Source organism: Balaenoptera borealis (genome assembly GCF_965194805.1).
Source record: "Balaenoptera borealis genome assembly, chromosome: 7".
Taxonomy (NCBI): domain Eukaryota; kingdom Metazoa; phylum Chordata; class Mammalia; order Artiodactyla; family Balaenopteridae; genus Balaenoptera; species Balaenoptera borealis.
The window spans coordinates 23,642,577-23,658,587 of record NC_138864.1 but is presented as its reverse complement, the minus strand read 5'-3'; the positions used below and the strand labels follow the sequence as shown (position 1 = coordinate 23,658,587).

Below are 16,011 nucleotides of genomic sequence, written 5' to 3'. Positions count from 1 at the left end.
TGATTCTGCCAAAGCTAATCCATGGACTGCACTGAGTGGTCTTAGAGGGTTTCTGAGGAGTTCAATTAAAATTTGGGAAGAAAACCTGAGACAGAATACACAGTATAGAGAAAAGCACCCCTCACACTTATAATTTAAACCCTACTCTAATCCACTAAGTTAATTAAGAAAGGGTTTCAGTTATTAGAAGTCACAGGGAAAATACTTGGGGATAATTATAGGAGTACACTGTTACTGATAAATCTAAAGGCAATTAAGAGATTCCAAAATAGACAAGGGTGCCAGCAAAAGGAGAACGGAGGTTAATCCTGAGACTGAAACTCATTTTTTGGAACTCTCAATTTTATGTATGTATTAGAAGAAATCTTAAAATATGCATTTTCAACGTGTTAGATGTGCTTTTCATTTTTCTTGCTGTTGATTTGAAATAGTGTTAAGTGGAAACACCTCAGAGATTATTATAATCTGACCTAGAATTTTCGTGCCTCAGGATCAGTACAGGAAGAATGAATCTGAGAAGAACCCAGCTGGTTAATTCCCACCCAGCAAACTTCTATGAAAACCCTGGCATGTGGAAAACAGCCAGAAGGATAAAGATCTAAGGTGAGGAGAATGATAAAAATCCAATTATCACAATTAAGTGGTTGGAATGATTGGTCAATTGTGAAATTCACAGAACAGTGTTGTTTTTCCAGGAGACTATGGTGTTGCTCTATAGAGATTTTGAGAGTGTTTTGTGGGATTTTTTTTTTTTTTTTTAAGAATTTTGGTAGGAACTTTTTTTATAAATTTATTTATTTATTTATTTTTGCTGTGTTGGGTCTTCGTTTCTGTGCGAGGGCTTTCTCTAGTTGCGGCGAGCAGGGGCCACTCTTCATCGCGGTGCGCGGGCCTCTCACTATCGCGGGCTCTGTTGTTGCGGAGCACAGGCTCCAGACGCGCAGGCTCAGTAGTTGTGGCTCACAGGCTTAGTTGCTCCGTGGCATGTGGGATCTTCCCAGACCAGGGCTCGAACCCGTGTCCCCTGCATTGGCAGGCAGATTCTCAACCACTGCGCCACCAGGGAAGCCCTGTGGGATTTTTTTTAAATGGTGAAAAATATCACACAAATGCTTGGTTTGGCACTGAAAATGTTTTTTCCTAGAGAGTAGTACAAGTCATTTTCTTTTGTTTGGTGACCTGAAATGCTGAACATTGTTTTAAAGGGGGAAAAGAGAGAAAAAGGAAACGGCTCAGGGCAAACTATTTTCTCAGAATTTAGAATCAGATGTTAACACACGGTTTGCAGTTTTTCTACTATACTATGATCAATGTATTTATGTGTATGTGTAGATATATATATACATGGAATGTGCATATACGTGTGTTGGAGTAATAGATTAAGGACCTCCTCATTCCTGGAGTGTGGAAAATACCCTCCAATTTCCCCCAACATTCTAGGTTAAAATGTCTTCAGTGTTTAGATAAAATAATACAGAATTTAAAGGTAATGCCTACAGAATCTAGAGCCTTTATAACAAAACCTCTAAAATGTTTTATAAAAACTTTACCTTTTGACTTCCATTAAAATCTTCTTTAATCAAAATGCCACTAGAAAAAGAGTCTACTATATTTATTTGAAAATAACCATTTCTTTATAACTTTCTGTTGTTTTCCAATTTTCTTTCATTCATTCATTGATTTCTTTCTTCAACAAATAATTACCGGTTGCCAGTTATACCAAGCTCAATACCACGTGTTATAAAAACAAACTTGAAAGGAGAGTTCACAGATACGTGCAGGGAGAGTAATGACAACTTAGGGCTGCAGACCAAGTTCTATCCCTTGTTAAATCCCATTTGGTCATATGATTAATTATCAATGCTCCAATCTATTCAGTCTCAAGGGTATTTATTGATATGTAAATGCCTAACGCAAGGCATGCATTTCTGAGTTGAACATCTTATCTAGAAGTTTGGCTCAGTCAGTAAGACTGTGCATTTTGCTGGGTACTGTGAGAATAAAAATAAAAATATGATCTATATATGTAGGGAACACAATGAGAGGGGCAGTCAAAGAAAGGAAAGATCAGTGTACTCTGCCCTAGTCCCAGAAAGCCCCATGGAAGTGAAACCGAGCAGGACCCTGTGGGGCTTCTGGGCACAAAAGCCTTTCCGTGTCCCCCATTCCTTGTTTGTAGGGAATAGACTCCAGCCTCTATGACCTTCCCTGAGTCCCAAAGGGCAGATTCAAACAGTTGTCAGTCAGGGAAGGGAGGGTATGCAGAGACAAGGGAGGAACAGCCAAGAAACAATAATGCAGCCTTGGGGCAGGGTTGTGGTTCTGCCTCAAGGGATACACATTAACAATATCTTTTGAGCTCTTTATAGAACTAAAACCCAACAAGTGGCAGATGTCAGCATTCTTCATACCAGAGAAGACCACCTGAGGCCAGATTAAAGGAACCAGAGAAGCCTATCAAGAGATCACCTGAGATGAGATTAAAAGAGTGCAGGCCCTGCACACACCTTAATCTTATCAGCAACTCCACCCTTGAACTATTGCTATAAAACTCCTCACCAAATCCTCCTGGGGTAGTTTTTCAGGGCAGGAGCCCACTGTATCCCCCTTTGCCTGGCAAAGCAATAAAGCTATTTTTTTCTACTTCATCCAAAATTCTGTCTCTGAGATTCGATTTGGCACTAGTATACAGAGGCCAAGCTTTCGATGTCAGAAGCAGCAGGATTTGGGCAAAACACTGCAAGGTTTATATGGATGTGAGAGGCCGTGGAAGGCATAACGGAAAGCAGTGGAGGCTAAGCAAAGAGGGAAATTGGCAAAATCTGGGATGATGAGGAGAGCTTCCTGTTTGGAGCAGAGGACTCATGTTTGGGAAAAGAAAATAAGTTCTGTAGTTAGGGCAGCAGTATTGGAGACTATCCTAACACTGGTGATGGAAGAGTGACAGGACAGAAGCATGTTTTTAGAGAAATTAATCTAGGGTGGTTTGCAAAGGTCTAAGGAACCCTTCCTTTGGGTTATTACCCCTTCTTTACTTCAATTATGCTGGCTAGTAGCGGGGGCCAAACTGTGTATCCCACCTCTCTGCCAAAGGAGTGAGTACATAACTCTGGCCATGCCAATCATATTATGCCACTCCCCGGACACGTGACTGGCCAATCAGAAACCTTTCCCACATTTTCCTATGGAGTTGCTTACAGAGCTCTGTGGCCATGGTTTCACTCTCACAATGACAGCTGACCTGAAAATAGAGTCTCCTCTTAAGGAGAGAGTTCTGTGGGCATTTGAGTTTCCAGCTCCAAGTATCTCTGAGTCAAGTTTCATCTAAGCCTTCCCTGTTTTGATAACAAGAACCAAATTTCCTTCTTTTTTGCTTAAGCTAGTTTCTCTCACTTAGAATTCAAAACAGATCTGACTAATAACAAGAGAAAAAAGTAAAAATATGATCCTTAGATCTTTTGACAAAAATTTAGGGAGAAAGCTGGTTTCAGAGAGGAAGAGAATGATTTTATTTTTGAAATGCTGATTTTGTTAGTGGCAGGGCATACATATGGAAATATTCAATGATACCAGTGTGAAATTTATTTTCATAAAATGTAATTATGATAGCTAACACTTATAAGGCTATTTCTATATGCCCAACACTATCCTTTATTCTTTACCTGCATTAACTCACTCCCAACATCCTACTTTACAGTCGAGAAAACTGTGACACAGAAAGATGTTATAACTCTGCAAGGTGAACCAATTAATTAGTTTTGGAGCCCAGGTATAAAGCCAGGTAGCTTGACTCAAGACATAATCTTGAATTAAGTGTTAGAAATATTGATATGTAACCTTTATATGTTTAAAATATCTGTGTGTACGCACACATGTTTACTGGGGTGTTTGGGTAAATATTGGTTAAGGATTCATAATCTTGTTTTAAAATTGATGGTTATGGGAGCCACAATCTTTTCATTTTTGCACGATTATACAGTGTACCCAGATCTATGCAATGAATATTGGTCACTTATTGACTATTATCTCTAAGACTAATGACATGGGGATCTTAGATGTCAATGGATAAGAAATATCATTAAATGGAATCCATCCCTGATTTTCTGTCATTTTCCATCTTGTTTACTTTGTTATTTACATTTTCTTGTTTACATTTTCTATCTCATTTACATTTTCTGACTCTTTGTTCTGCACCTACATCAAAACAAAAGCTGTACCTATTTTTGCATTTGCATACAATAACTTGTTTTGGATTTCTGCCCAAACAGGTTCTGCAACACCTGCACCCACCTTTGTGTACTTGCTATGTGACGTGGAATGGGACATTTTCAGTTGTCCTAGAATTGGCGGCTATAGTCCCTGCTTGAAAGAAGTGGTGCTGGTCACCCCACATTCTAAAGAGAGCTGCCAATAATTAGGGTTGAACACATTGCTCAGGTTGGAGAGCTGGACCTGCTCCCCTCTGCAGTCCTTTCGAAAACTAGATGAAGAGATGAATTGGAGGAGGCAGGAAGAAAAGAATGTCCTGTCTGGACTGTAGCAAGGGAGGAGAGGGAGGTGGTTCTCTCAGCGGCATCCCTCACCAAGCAACGTGGGTTAGGAGTGTTCCAAGAGAATCAGCCTTAGGGATTCTGGCTGGCACCTCAGTCCCTAGTTGGCATGTACTGATCTGTCTGCTTCCACTGGGAAAGCTGAACCCTGCAAGAAAACCTTCTACTCAGAGTCCCTGTTATGGGGTGCCCCCAAATTCATATGTTGAAAGGCTAACCCTTAAAGGGATGGTATTAGGAGGTGGGGCCTTTGGCAGGTAATTAAATTATGAAGGTGGAGTCCTCATGATGGGATTAGTGCCCTTATAAGAAGAGACAGGAGAAGGCCTGCTTTTTCCCTCTCTGCTCTCTCTCTCCACCATGTGAGGATACAATGCAAAGATGGCCGTCCTGCAAATGTGGAAGCAGGCCCTCACTAGACATTGAATCTGCTAGTGCCTTGATCTTGGACTTTCCAGCTTTCAGAACTGTGAGAAAAAAACATTTGCTGTTGAAGCCACCCACTTTATGGTATTTTGTTATAGTAGCCCAAGTTGACTAGGATGGTCCCATATCAGCTGATGCCATCAGCAGCCACCGAACTGAGCTGAAATAGGACCCGAGATGTCTGCTCTTGATGGAGAGCTGGTCAGTACCCTAGGAATGGCTTTGCACACCCCTACCCTCACCTTTATTCCTCCTTCCTCCAATCATATTCTTGGGATTAATGGATTGACAAATTTAATAAACATTTCTAGAAATGTTTTCTACATGTTAGGTACTGTTCTACATGATTTACTAACTCATTTAACCTGCATAATAACCCTAATGAGGTAGATACTCTTTTACAAACGAGGAAGCCAAGTCACAGAGAGGTTAAGTTATTTGTTCCAAGTCACACAGCTAGGAAGTGGCAGAATCAGACTGAAACAGGCAGTCTGGCTCCAGAGTTGCTGTTGTTAACTTCTAAGCTCCACCACCTCCACCACCACTCATGTCCTCACCCCCAGGCCCGCGTGCTCACACACCCTCCAAAGCCTGGTATGAGAAGGGGCCAAGACCCTGCCCCACTCAAAGTCCCCTAAGACACAAGCCTGGCTGGCACTGGAGGAAAGGAAAGCAATGAGCTTTAAATCAGGTCCAAGAAGGGCAGGAATTTTAAACCGGCCTATCTGGATTTGTAGCAAGCAAAGACAAGCATAAAACTATGAGTTTCCCAAATGGAGTTAAGGCATAGAAATTTGACAAAGTCCAGTCAAAAGCAGGGAATGTAGGGAAAAATAAAACTGCGTCATATTTGTACCTTCTGAGTTCAGACGGCTCCAACATCACATATTGAAATAGCCACTGTCCTGAACACTTACTCCCGGCTCTTAGTCATACCTTGCTGAAATACAGAGATGATCCAGAAGAGATGACTCCACACCCTTCTTCTGGTTTTACAACTTCTCCCCCAATAACTTCTTGCCAGTCAGACTCCCAAGCATTCGGGTTCTCAAAGTCCGACATGATCGTGGAAGGAAGGGCAGCTTCTGGGTGGCACTCAGTGCCTTGGTATCCCTGGTCACACCTATGAGAGAGGAGGGCCGAGTGAACAAGTGATGGACTCCTGTGTGAATGCCACAGCCATCTGACCTGCAACATTTCCTATATCTCACTTTTGTTTGGGTATTAGCATCTGCACTAGACTTTTCTCTACAGTGTAATCTTTGAATATGGTGGTACCAACCTTCAGTTTTTCACAAGGGGGAAAAAAGAGATAGAATCCGTTCTTAAAACAAATAGTGCTGTAATAGTAGAGATGAGGCATCAAGTAGTAATGAAGGATACAGGTGTGTGTGCACACGTGTGATGGGGGGAGGGGAAGGATCGTGAGATCTTCCCGTAGGCTTAAAAGGCCACATATAAATGTTTGTCTGCTCACCCAACATTTAATTGTGGCTGTGTTTTATAGTTCCTCTTTCTGATTAGATTATGTCTCTTTTAGAGTCTTTAAGTATTCAAGTGTGTTCCTATCTCATCTTCATTAGCGATAATCAACATCTCCCACTGTACACAACCTTGAGCTTCTGGCGAAGTGCTGTAGGAAAAGCGTGTAGCAGCTGTTTGACTAGGGCTTTAAGACTATCAAGGGAAGGAAGGGGGAAGCAATAGCAAGGCTCTGTTAACTAACAAAGAGGACTCTGGGGCTAATTGATAAACTCTGAAATTTAAACCCAGGAGGTTACATTTTAAGGTTTACAATCTATGGCTTTATACTTATTGAAATGCAACAGTATCTTTTACACCTAAAATAAAGACAGAAAGGAGGATCATTTTCCTTTGGCGATCTCATTATTTATCAGGTGATCCCTATAACTGATGACAGCTGCTGTGGTATGGCTATAAACATACATCCGGAAAAGCAGAGTCAACCAGGCCTCCTGACACACGTACCTGCACATGCCGTGGTCGCAGGAGCCATGCCCACTGCACATGTTTGGGCACTGCTGCCCAATGTAAATGCTGTCTAACGCCCACTCGTCTTGGGCTGTGTAATAGCTCTGACTCCAGCGGAAGCGGGTGGCGCTGGACCTAGAAACAAGGCACAGTAACAAAAACAGTATTTTAACTGACACGGGATCGTACAGACAAAGAATGTCAGAGCTCAAAATCCTTCAGAGAACGAACTCTCTGGAACTTGAATTTAGCTGCTAATCATCCACCATGAAGGAAAGCCTATTTTGTATATACCTCAATCTTAATTTGAGACTAAATTTAATTAATTAATTTGTATTTTAAAGAAAAACACAATATCAGATTTTTGTTGTTGTTGCACAGGGATTTGATACTCGGAAAAGAAAGGAAGCAAGACGATATTTTTTAAAAATAAAAGTTTATAAGAAACTGTCTCTTTCACAGATGAAAACGCACAGTGTTTAACTTAGAGTAATGCAGTTTCTTAAAATAAATGTATCAGTAGTTATTGGAAGGCTTCCAGTTAGCTCTCAATATAAAACAAAAGTTTTGTTTGGAGGTATTGTTTTGGGGTTGAGGGGATGGGCTACAATGTACTATTTTACAAGTAAGAACATCTGGGTGCTAAATCCTGCTTCTTATTTCTGAAACATTAACTTGCTTGGGTTTCATGGACATGCTGATGTTAAGTGCAGATAAAAACTTAAACAGTCCATTACACATAGAGAAATACTTGGGACCCTGATTCGTCTAAAGTACATATAAAGTCTAAAGAAGAGGATGTTTGAGAGCAATGCCAGGAATGTTTTCATTCAGTGACTACCACAAAAAAATTCTTTTAAAATCACATCATACTTTTCACCTCTAGGAACTTTCAGGGATCCATGATTAGTTCTTTCTGGTCAAAGCGCCAAAAAAAAAGAAAACAAAAAGAATTTGCAGAATTAAGGTGCATGCTCAGTTCCATTAATTAAACCCTCCCCAAGTACACTATCTACAGATACACTTGATCTTAATGGCTCTGAATGATCCATTAAAGTCTACTGCATCAATTACCCACATATTGAATACTCCCTAAGTACATAACAGGCTGTTAAAATCCAGACTAAGCCTTTACTGTTTATTTTACTAACGATCTGTGGCTAATAGGTTGCATTTCTATTCCTAGTAGGATGATTCCAGGATTCACTGAGGTGCATCCGGTAGACACAGGTTTGCGGGATATCAGTGCTCTTCATGGTACATACAGTGAGACAGATGCACCTCTTCTATGGTAATAGTTCATATTTGTAATCTAACAGCCATCACAATTTTCACAGTCCCATTAAGAAATGTTTTTTAGAAAAGCCTACTATAAAAGTAGGTACATTATCTTAGAGCCCCACAGAAAACAAATAAATAAAGACGCATGCACCACTGTCATTTAAAGGAGAGATGACTATATTTCTTTTAAGATCGATTACAATCTGAGTCAAGTCTAGGGTCACAGGTATCTAGACTGTGAACTCCTTTGGGGACAGGGATATGTTTTTGTCTCAGTAGTTTGCACAGGAACAGAATAAAGTAAGTGTACAAAAATAGTCTGCTAAAAAATGAGCCAATGAGTGGATGGACAAGGCCAGGAAAGGGCAGCCTGTTTCTGACTTCTGTAGGTAACAGTGTGAAGAAAGTGCTAGGAGTCAGGCGACCCGTCCCGCAGGACCCTGGTTCTGCAATTTATCAGCTGTGTGATCTTTAGTGGGAAATTTAAGCCTTCAGGGGCTTCTAGTTCCTCACCTCTCAAATAAATAGATTGGGCAATCTGATTTCTAAGATCCCTTCCAGCTCAAAAATTTAATGATTGTTCTGGTGGTTTGTTGACCGAGGTGATAGTTTATTTTCTTTAGAGTCACATGCTTACATGAAACCCATGGCATACATTATTTTGAAGTTTTGATGTTTCAAACATTAAAATGGGGTTGGAGGGTTTCAGAACCTGACCTAGATTTCTCAGTTTATTTATGCTTCTAAACAGTCACATGTAAACACTCTCCAAATTCTTTTTATAAGTAAATTAATCCTTACATGTACCTATGAACTCTTGAAAAGATATTTCCTTAAGATAAAAAGCTTAAAAAGTGAATTATTCCATTTAAAGTGACAATCCACAGTTTCATGTGCTGATGTTAATTAACAGAAAAGAAAGCAAAAGCAGTTGAATATTGGCTTCGTTTTTAGTGAGAAAAGAAAAATTAGTTGTGTGAGCAATCTCCAGCTGGTCACATGTGAGAACACAAGGTGTGATCTCACTGATTTGCAGCTGCATCACTGCTAAATATCGCCCTCAATACAAATATTTAATTTGCCAATTTTCTCTTTCTCTCTCTCCCTTCCTCTTTCTCCCGCCTCTGTCTCTCTCTCAAAACTAAGTATTCTTAGGAGGAAAATCTTGTGTACTTTGGATTGAGTCTGGAAATAGCAGTACTGCTGTGTGGATCATGAAATGAAGTTGACCTACATTTAAAATTCAAACTATGGATTCTCAAAGGCAACAAAACTTGACAGTCTCTTCTTTATTTGATTTTTTTCCTCTTATAAACTTCTAGACTGAAATAAAATACCATTGAGTCATCTCTCGATAGGTAACTGAGGAATCAAGGTAAATGAAGGCTGACTAAATTGTATTTTCTACCTTCAGAGTGACTGTAATTACATTTACCCAAATATTCTGAAACTCATTCAGTCATTAGGTGTTGGTTTGTTCATGAAGTCAGCAACTGACAGCTGTTTGGGTCTCATTAGGCCCTGTTCTTATGTAAATGTCTCTCACAAAAACAAAATTAATTTTCATTGGGTAACAAATGTTCAGTTCATATACAAAATAATTTCTTTGAGCAGGTGTATACACATTCAATATTCCACTCTAAGTTTTCCTATCTAGCATTATCTTCTAAAGTTAACAGATCTTTGACAGTGCAGACCACATTTGCTTGTCTACGTTCAATTTATAGTTGCATGCGCTTGACAATCAAAACAGCAGAAGAAAGATTCACCAAAAGGAATATTGCTTCACACTAAACTGTACTTCCTTGCCCCAATGCTTGGGAAAAACATGCAATTTGCAAAAGTTTGAAATGCATATCATAAAGTTATCAAGAATGCCAAAGAGAATAAATGTACTTTATAGCAGAGCTTTAAAGCATTACAGATCTAAAAACAATGATAATAACCATTTGAACACTATTTTTTTGAAATACTATAACAATAATGTTTAGCTTACGTATTAGTCAGTAGAAATGTTAAAATAAATATCCTATCGGGTGGTTTGTTTTTAAGAAATATTTTTACTTTCTTTACACAGGGCTTTGAAGGAAATCTGGAAAAGCAGAATTCAATTATTTACCTACATGTACTTAAAGGCAAATTGTCAGAGGAATGATGTAGTAGATTTTTTTTCAGTTTGTAAAAAGAGATGGTTTGTAATAAAACATCTCTTTAGTTCATCAAGGCACACTGAATTGAAATTTATTTAATGTCCCAACATTTAATGAGCACCCCTACAACATGCCAGGCTCTGTGTTAAAACTAAAGAGTTTAAGGATCAGTATATTTCCTCTCAAGTGCTGAATAAACATTGACAAGAACCGGACCTTTTCTTACTATACTAAAACTTTCAACCCACTGGTACTATCTTTTAAGCTAAGAAAATAATAATGCAACATACAATCTCAGTGTAAAATAACCTGCAAAGGCCTTTTCGATAAAGGATGATACTTTTTGGATATTGCCTAAACTATATTAATTAAGAATAATAATTTAAAACATTTCTGGGAACAAAAGGACATCTCTAAAATACACTATCAGTATTATCTTGTCATAATTTTGAAATTGTACCCCACGTCAATGAATAAAAATCAGTGTTTTTTAAATAATGAGGGTAATATACTTAATGGCAAAATAATGGGGGCAAATTAAATAAAAAAAGCTCAGTAGCTTTGCACCAAGTATGACCAGTATTTCAATTGTTTGATGTGTCGCTTTTTATAATCTTGATAGATATGCTTGGAATATCATTGAAATTAAATAAAAATCTTGATTATATTCCCAGTAGTAGATATAAAAAAGTAGGATGTTAGAAAAAGTAGCAACTTGTTATACAAAGCACTAATAGAGTATCCAGGAAATGGCTCACAGTTGGATATAAAAAAATCTGTGGAAATCAAATTTCAAGCGTTTTGTTCCAACCGACATAATGATGAATCCTTAAAAATAATCAAGGAGGCATTCTTCTATAATGTAGTAATTTAATCTTCAACTAAAGGAGGTATAATAATAATTCTAGGTAGTTATCTAACCAATTGTTTTTTTGTACAGCCTAACTTACATGAAATAGTCTGAGAAGGGTTGATTTAGTAATTTTCTTTACAAAAGGGGTCTTGGAAGGCAGATACCACAGAAAAATATAACTTTTGTCTCTTTTATGCTTTTTCTGCTACACAAATCACAGAATCTTAGAATTCCAGAACTGCCAGGGACCTTTTAAGATTGTCTAGTTCAACCTCTTCATCATACACATAAGGAGTCACGTTTGAAGAGGTTGTGAATGGATAAAGCATGTAGTCAATCAGTAGAGATATAGTGAGAACTCAGCCCTTCTAATTTCTAGTCAAAGGTTCTTTCCTGGGCAAGCTCGTCCTATCCCAGGGCTTAAATACGACTCATAGTATTTAACTTTTCAACCCAAACCTCTTTTCTGAGCTCCAGATTCATAAGTCCAATTGGCTTCTTGACATTTCTGCTTGAGTAGATAAGTATCTCAAACTTCACATTAGAAAACCTAAGAAGCACTATGTCTCTTAATTCTCTGCCCTAAATCCACTCCTCTAATCCCTCCCATCTCAGTCAGTGGTATTACCATCCAACAATGTTCCCAGGCCCAGACTTTAGAAACTGCTTTTGATTCTTACATTTCTATCTCAGCCCCGATCTGGTCCATCAGCAAGCCCTATCTGATTAAAATACATTTCGCAAAAGATGTCTCTTTCCACGTTGTTACTATCATACTCCAAGCCACCTAAACATCTAATGCCTGGACCTCCCCCCTCGAACTGGTCTCCCTGTCTTCACTCTTTATCCTACAATCTATTCCTCACATAGGCCTCAGAGTGATCAGTCTAACATGAAACAATGTAATATTTGGGGAAAATGTGCTTTTCTCTTTCATATTATCAAATGTTTAACTTTCTCCCTAGTTACTGAGGCTTCTGCTTCCTGCGGGATGATTTCCATTGTTACTGAAAGAATGTGAATAGAGAAAAAGAGTGTATATTAAGTTTTTAAAAGAAAAAGAAGGGCTTTGCACCAAGAAAACAGCCTTGCAATCCAAACTGTCTTGACATAAAGAGTTTTTAGATTCCTGTATCATTCTCTTTTACATGTCAAACCCAAAGGAACAGGCTCATTTAATTTTCCCATAAACAGAAAAGTTGAGGCAAAAGGGAGATGAGAAAAAGCCAGGACAGTTTGGAAACCAAACTTTCATTGGCTCTATTTTTCAAATATCCTAGGTATAAAAGAAAGATCTTTTGATGCTGAAAAAAAAGAATGCGTCTTGCCACCTTGTGCTTAATTCTTCTTCATGTTCGTCATGCTAAAAGAGATAGAAAAGTTAAAGTGACAGCCATATCTGAAGATGTCGTCTCTCACCAAGTTTTCTGGGGAAGAAGCACTATGACTCTTCTCCACTGTGTGAACTCACTGGCATGGTAAATACTTGCTGATGTAAATTCCTGACAACTCGGCATACTTGGAAGGCATTCCTAAAAGAGAATCATGCAAAAATTCAACTCAGCTTCTGTTTTTCCTCCAGGGCAATACGTTTACTCTCTCAACACAAGTGAAAAAGACCTTGGAGAAATCTAATGCTACAATCTTAACCATTTGCAACATGAATGCAATCTATAATTTGTCCTTCTGTGAAGCTAAAATATTTGGGAAATAATTTAAATGAGATCCCACAGTGGAATTAAATGTCTTCCAATTCTCACATGGAAAAACAGAAAATGGATTAGGATCCATTTTTTGACCTGTTAGCGTAACATTGGCATTTGGTAAAATTACCCTATTCACTACGTATTTATGCATTTATTGCAATATCAGATCACCAGTATGTATATATAAAGAAGTACATTTTATTCCAAGAAACTGGAATTATGTATTTCTTTTTTATTTTTTAAAACAAGAGATACCATATTCTTAATATGGTCTACCTGCAGGTGAAGAGACTTAGAAAAGAACAGATGAAGACATGCTATAGGGAAAGAAGAAAAAGACATTTATAGAAAAAGAGAGCTAGAGAAAATAATGTTGAAAACACCATCCCAGTATATCTAGTCCTGAAGTTATTCCCATTTTTAAAAATTTTCAATTGCCCTTTAGTATCTGATAATGCAGAATGTGGCATCCTTGTAATCCACTGCTGATTTGATGTCAAAACGTGATCAAAATTTGATGTTAAAACGTGAAGGCCACCTATCACAAACTTTAGAAAAAAATAGACTTACCTCTTGTACGAGGTGCCAGGTGAGGCCATGGTTGGTTGAATACTCTAGTTTCACCTGGTTGTCCATGTGTGGAGTGTATTTCTGGCCACAGCCCATCACCAAGCTGAACTGAATCATGTAGGATGCCCCTATCTGCATTGATTGTGTTTCCACATAGCGCATACTTGAGGCAAGTTTAGAATCTCCTGTAAAACTGAAAGACAGAGGTGGAAATCAGAAAATTAAAAACAGCAATATATTAGGGAAAAATTAACCTCTTCGTTTCATATCATACATCAAAATAGTTTCATTTTACTTATTCAAACCTTGCCAAGCTCTAGAATGGATTTTAGTTAATCTAAAAAAGGCAATTTGAGGGCTTCCCTGGTGGCACAGTGGTTAAGAATCCGCCTGCCAATGTAGGAGACATGGTTCGAGCCCTGGTCCGGGAAGACCCCACATGCCGCGGAGCAACTAAGCCCGTGCGCCACACCTACTGAGCCTGCGCTCTAGAGCCCACGCTCCACAACTACTGAGCCCACGCACGACTAGAGCCCGTGCTCCGCAACAAGAGAAGCCGCTGCAATGAGAAGCCCATGCACCACGATGAAGAGTAGCCCCAGCTCGCCGCAACTAGAGGAAGCCTGCGTGCAGCAACGAAGACCCAGTGCAGCCAAAAATAAATAAATAAATTTATTTAAAAAAAAAATCTTAAAAAAGGCAATTTGAAACAATCTGCCTATCAAGGAAGCAATATTTTCTTTTAAGTTAATACCTACAGTTGTCAAATATATTTGAAAATGGGTACTCACTCATATACTGCTCATGAGTATAAACCCTTTGACTCATTTCTTGGAACCTATCCTAAGGAAATAGTCCTAAATTCAAAAATAATTTTATAAAATATGATGAATATTGCAGGTTTACTCACAGTAGTAATTGGCAACCATTTAAATGTCAAACTATAGGGAAAATGGAATGCTTTAGTAAATTGGTATAGTCACGACAGATTGTCCATATTTCAAATATTTATGAAGGTTATATAATCAAATTAACGTGTATGTGAAAAAGTAAGTTTTAAAAAAATCCACAAAATGATGAATGAAGGAAATTCACCAGAATGTTTGCAGGGGCTGTGTTTGATGGTAGGAAACGGGACAATTTAAAACTTCTCATTTTTCTTATTTTCCAAATAGTCTTTAATACTCAGCCATTAAATACTGAAAACATGATAATGTAGTTTTAATGGTTGTACCTCAACTCAAAAATTCCCATGTTTTACTCGTCTCAATTGAGTACTACGTGATTATAAACTGCTTGAAGGCAGGCACAATTACTTTTTCAGAGAAAAGTGCTCAAGGAATTTATAACCTACCAGAGGAGATTAAAATATGGACATGTTTCACTGTAGTTAATATGGGTCAATGTAAATACTCCCAGGGCCAACCACACTGGGGTTTGTCTGCCACAGTAATTGGTACTGCCATTCTGAAGCAGGTCAAGTACCACTGTTCAACGGTAAGGGGGCTTAGCTGCCGTAGACAAAGAAGATAATGTAATACTCCATGAAATCTTTGAGGCATTTAATATTTTTTCTTAATTCCCCTTTGCTGAATCAGCAAAATAAGAAGTTACTACTCTGACTTGCTTCTTGCAGAGTTTCAGATGTTATTTAAAGATGGAATTTTGTCCATATGGAAGATCATCATGGGTTTGGGCTCAAGGTTATAAAATTTAAGAAGCTTTTTCCACACAATGACTAATTACTGTTTAACTAAGTTTTAAACACTTGAACAACAAATAGAGTAATAAAATGTAAGAGTCCCAATCTCTGCTTTAGTGTACTATTCATAAATGAAGGGAAAAGTCTTATTTAGTACTGCTAGGCTTACAAATCCAGTGCTACAACTTGTTTGTTGCTATTATAAAGATGCCCACCAGTTGCTGAGTTAGGCCTATATCCTAAGACAGTGCTAAGCACAATACCCATATTACAATACATCCTTACAATAACTCTATGAAGTAGGAACAATTACCTCTAGTTAACAAATAAGGAAATGGGGACAGTAAATGGTAGAGACCCAATGAGAAATCAGCTTTGCCTGACTCCAAAACCTCTCAACCCATACACTATCTCTTTGTCCTTCTATTACTCTAAGATGGAGAAGAAAACACTGTAGTTTTGAATAATTTTCATTTATACTTAATTTAAAAATCATTAACTTTCTGTTACTATGCAATGATGCTCCGATGTTAGAGATGTAAAACCATGATTGCCGCTATGTGTTAGGGCATACAGGATGTGATCTAGAAAATATGAAGCTGTAGGATGCAGTTTTTAGCAATATTACAAAATAAATCAACGTAGAGCAAAAATAATAGTAAGCTATATAGGCACAAACTCATCTATATAAATTCCAGAGTCTTTAAAACAGGCAAAAAAATCCCAAATGCTTCTCCCTGTGAGAAATGAATGCCGCTTTTTGCTTCAAGGGTTATATGCT

The 16,011-nt window shown here is 38.2% G+C and overlaps 1 protein-coding gene across 3 annotated transcripts in view; it reads right to left on the bottom strand.

The window, feature by feature from the left end:
• RELN (reelin) overlaps window positions 1-16,011 on the bottom strand; it is a 529,312-nt gene that overhangs the window by 111,212 nt on the left and 402,089 nt on the right. For all 3 annotated transcript variants that reach the window (XM_082399695.1, XM_082399693.1, XM_082399694.1), the window contains exons 21-24: window positions 13,529-13,721; window positions 12,672-12,784; window positions 6,966-7,103; window positions 5,913-6,099 (exon numbers count right to left, since the gene is read on the bottom strand). In XM_082399695.1, the coding sequence (XP_082255821.1) occupies window positions 5,913-6,099; window positions 6,966-7,103; window positions 12,672-12,784; window positions 13,529-13,721 (631 nt within the window). The remainder of the gene's footprint in view (window positions 1-5,912; window positions 6,100-6,965; window positions 7,104-12,671; window positions 12,785-13,528; window positions 13,722-16,011) is intronic.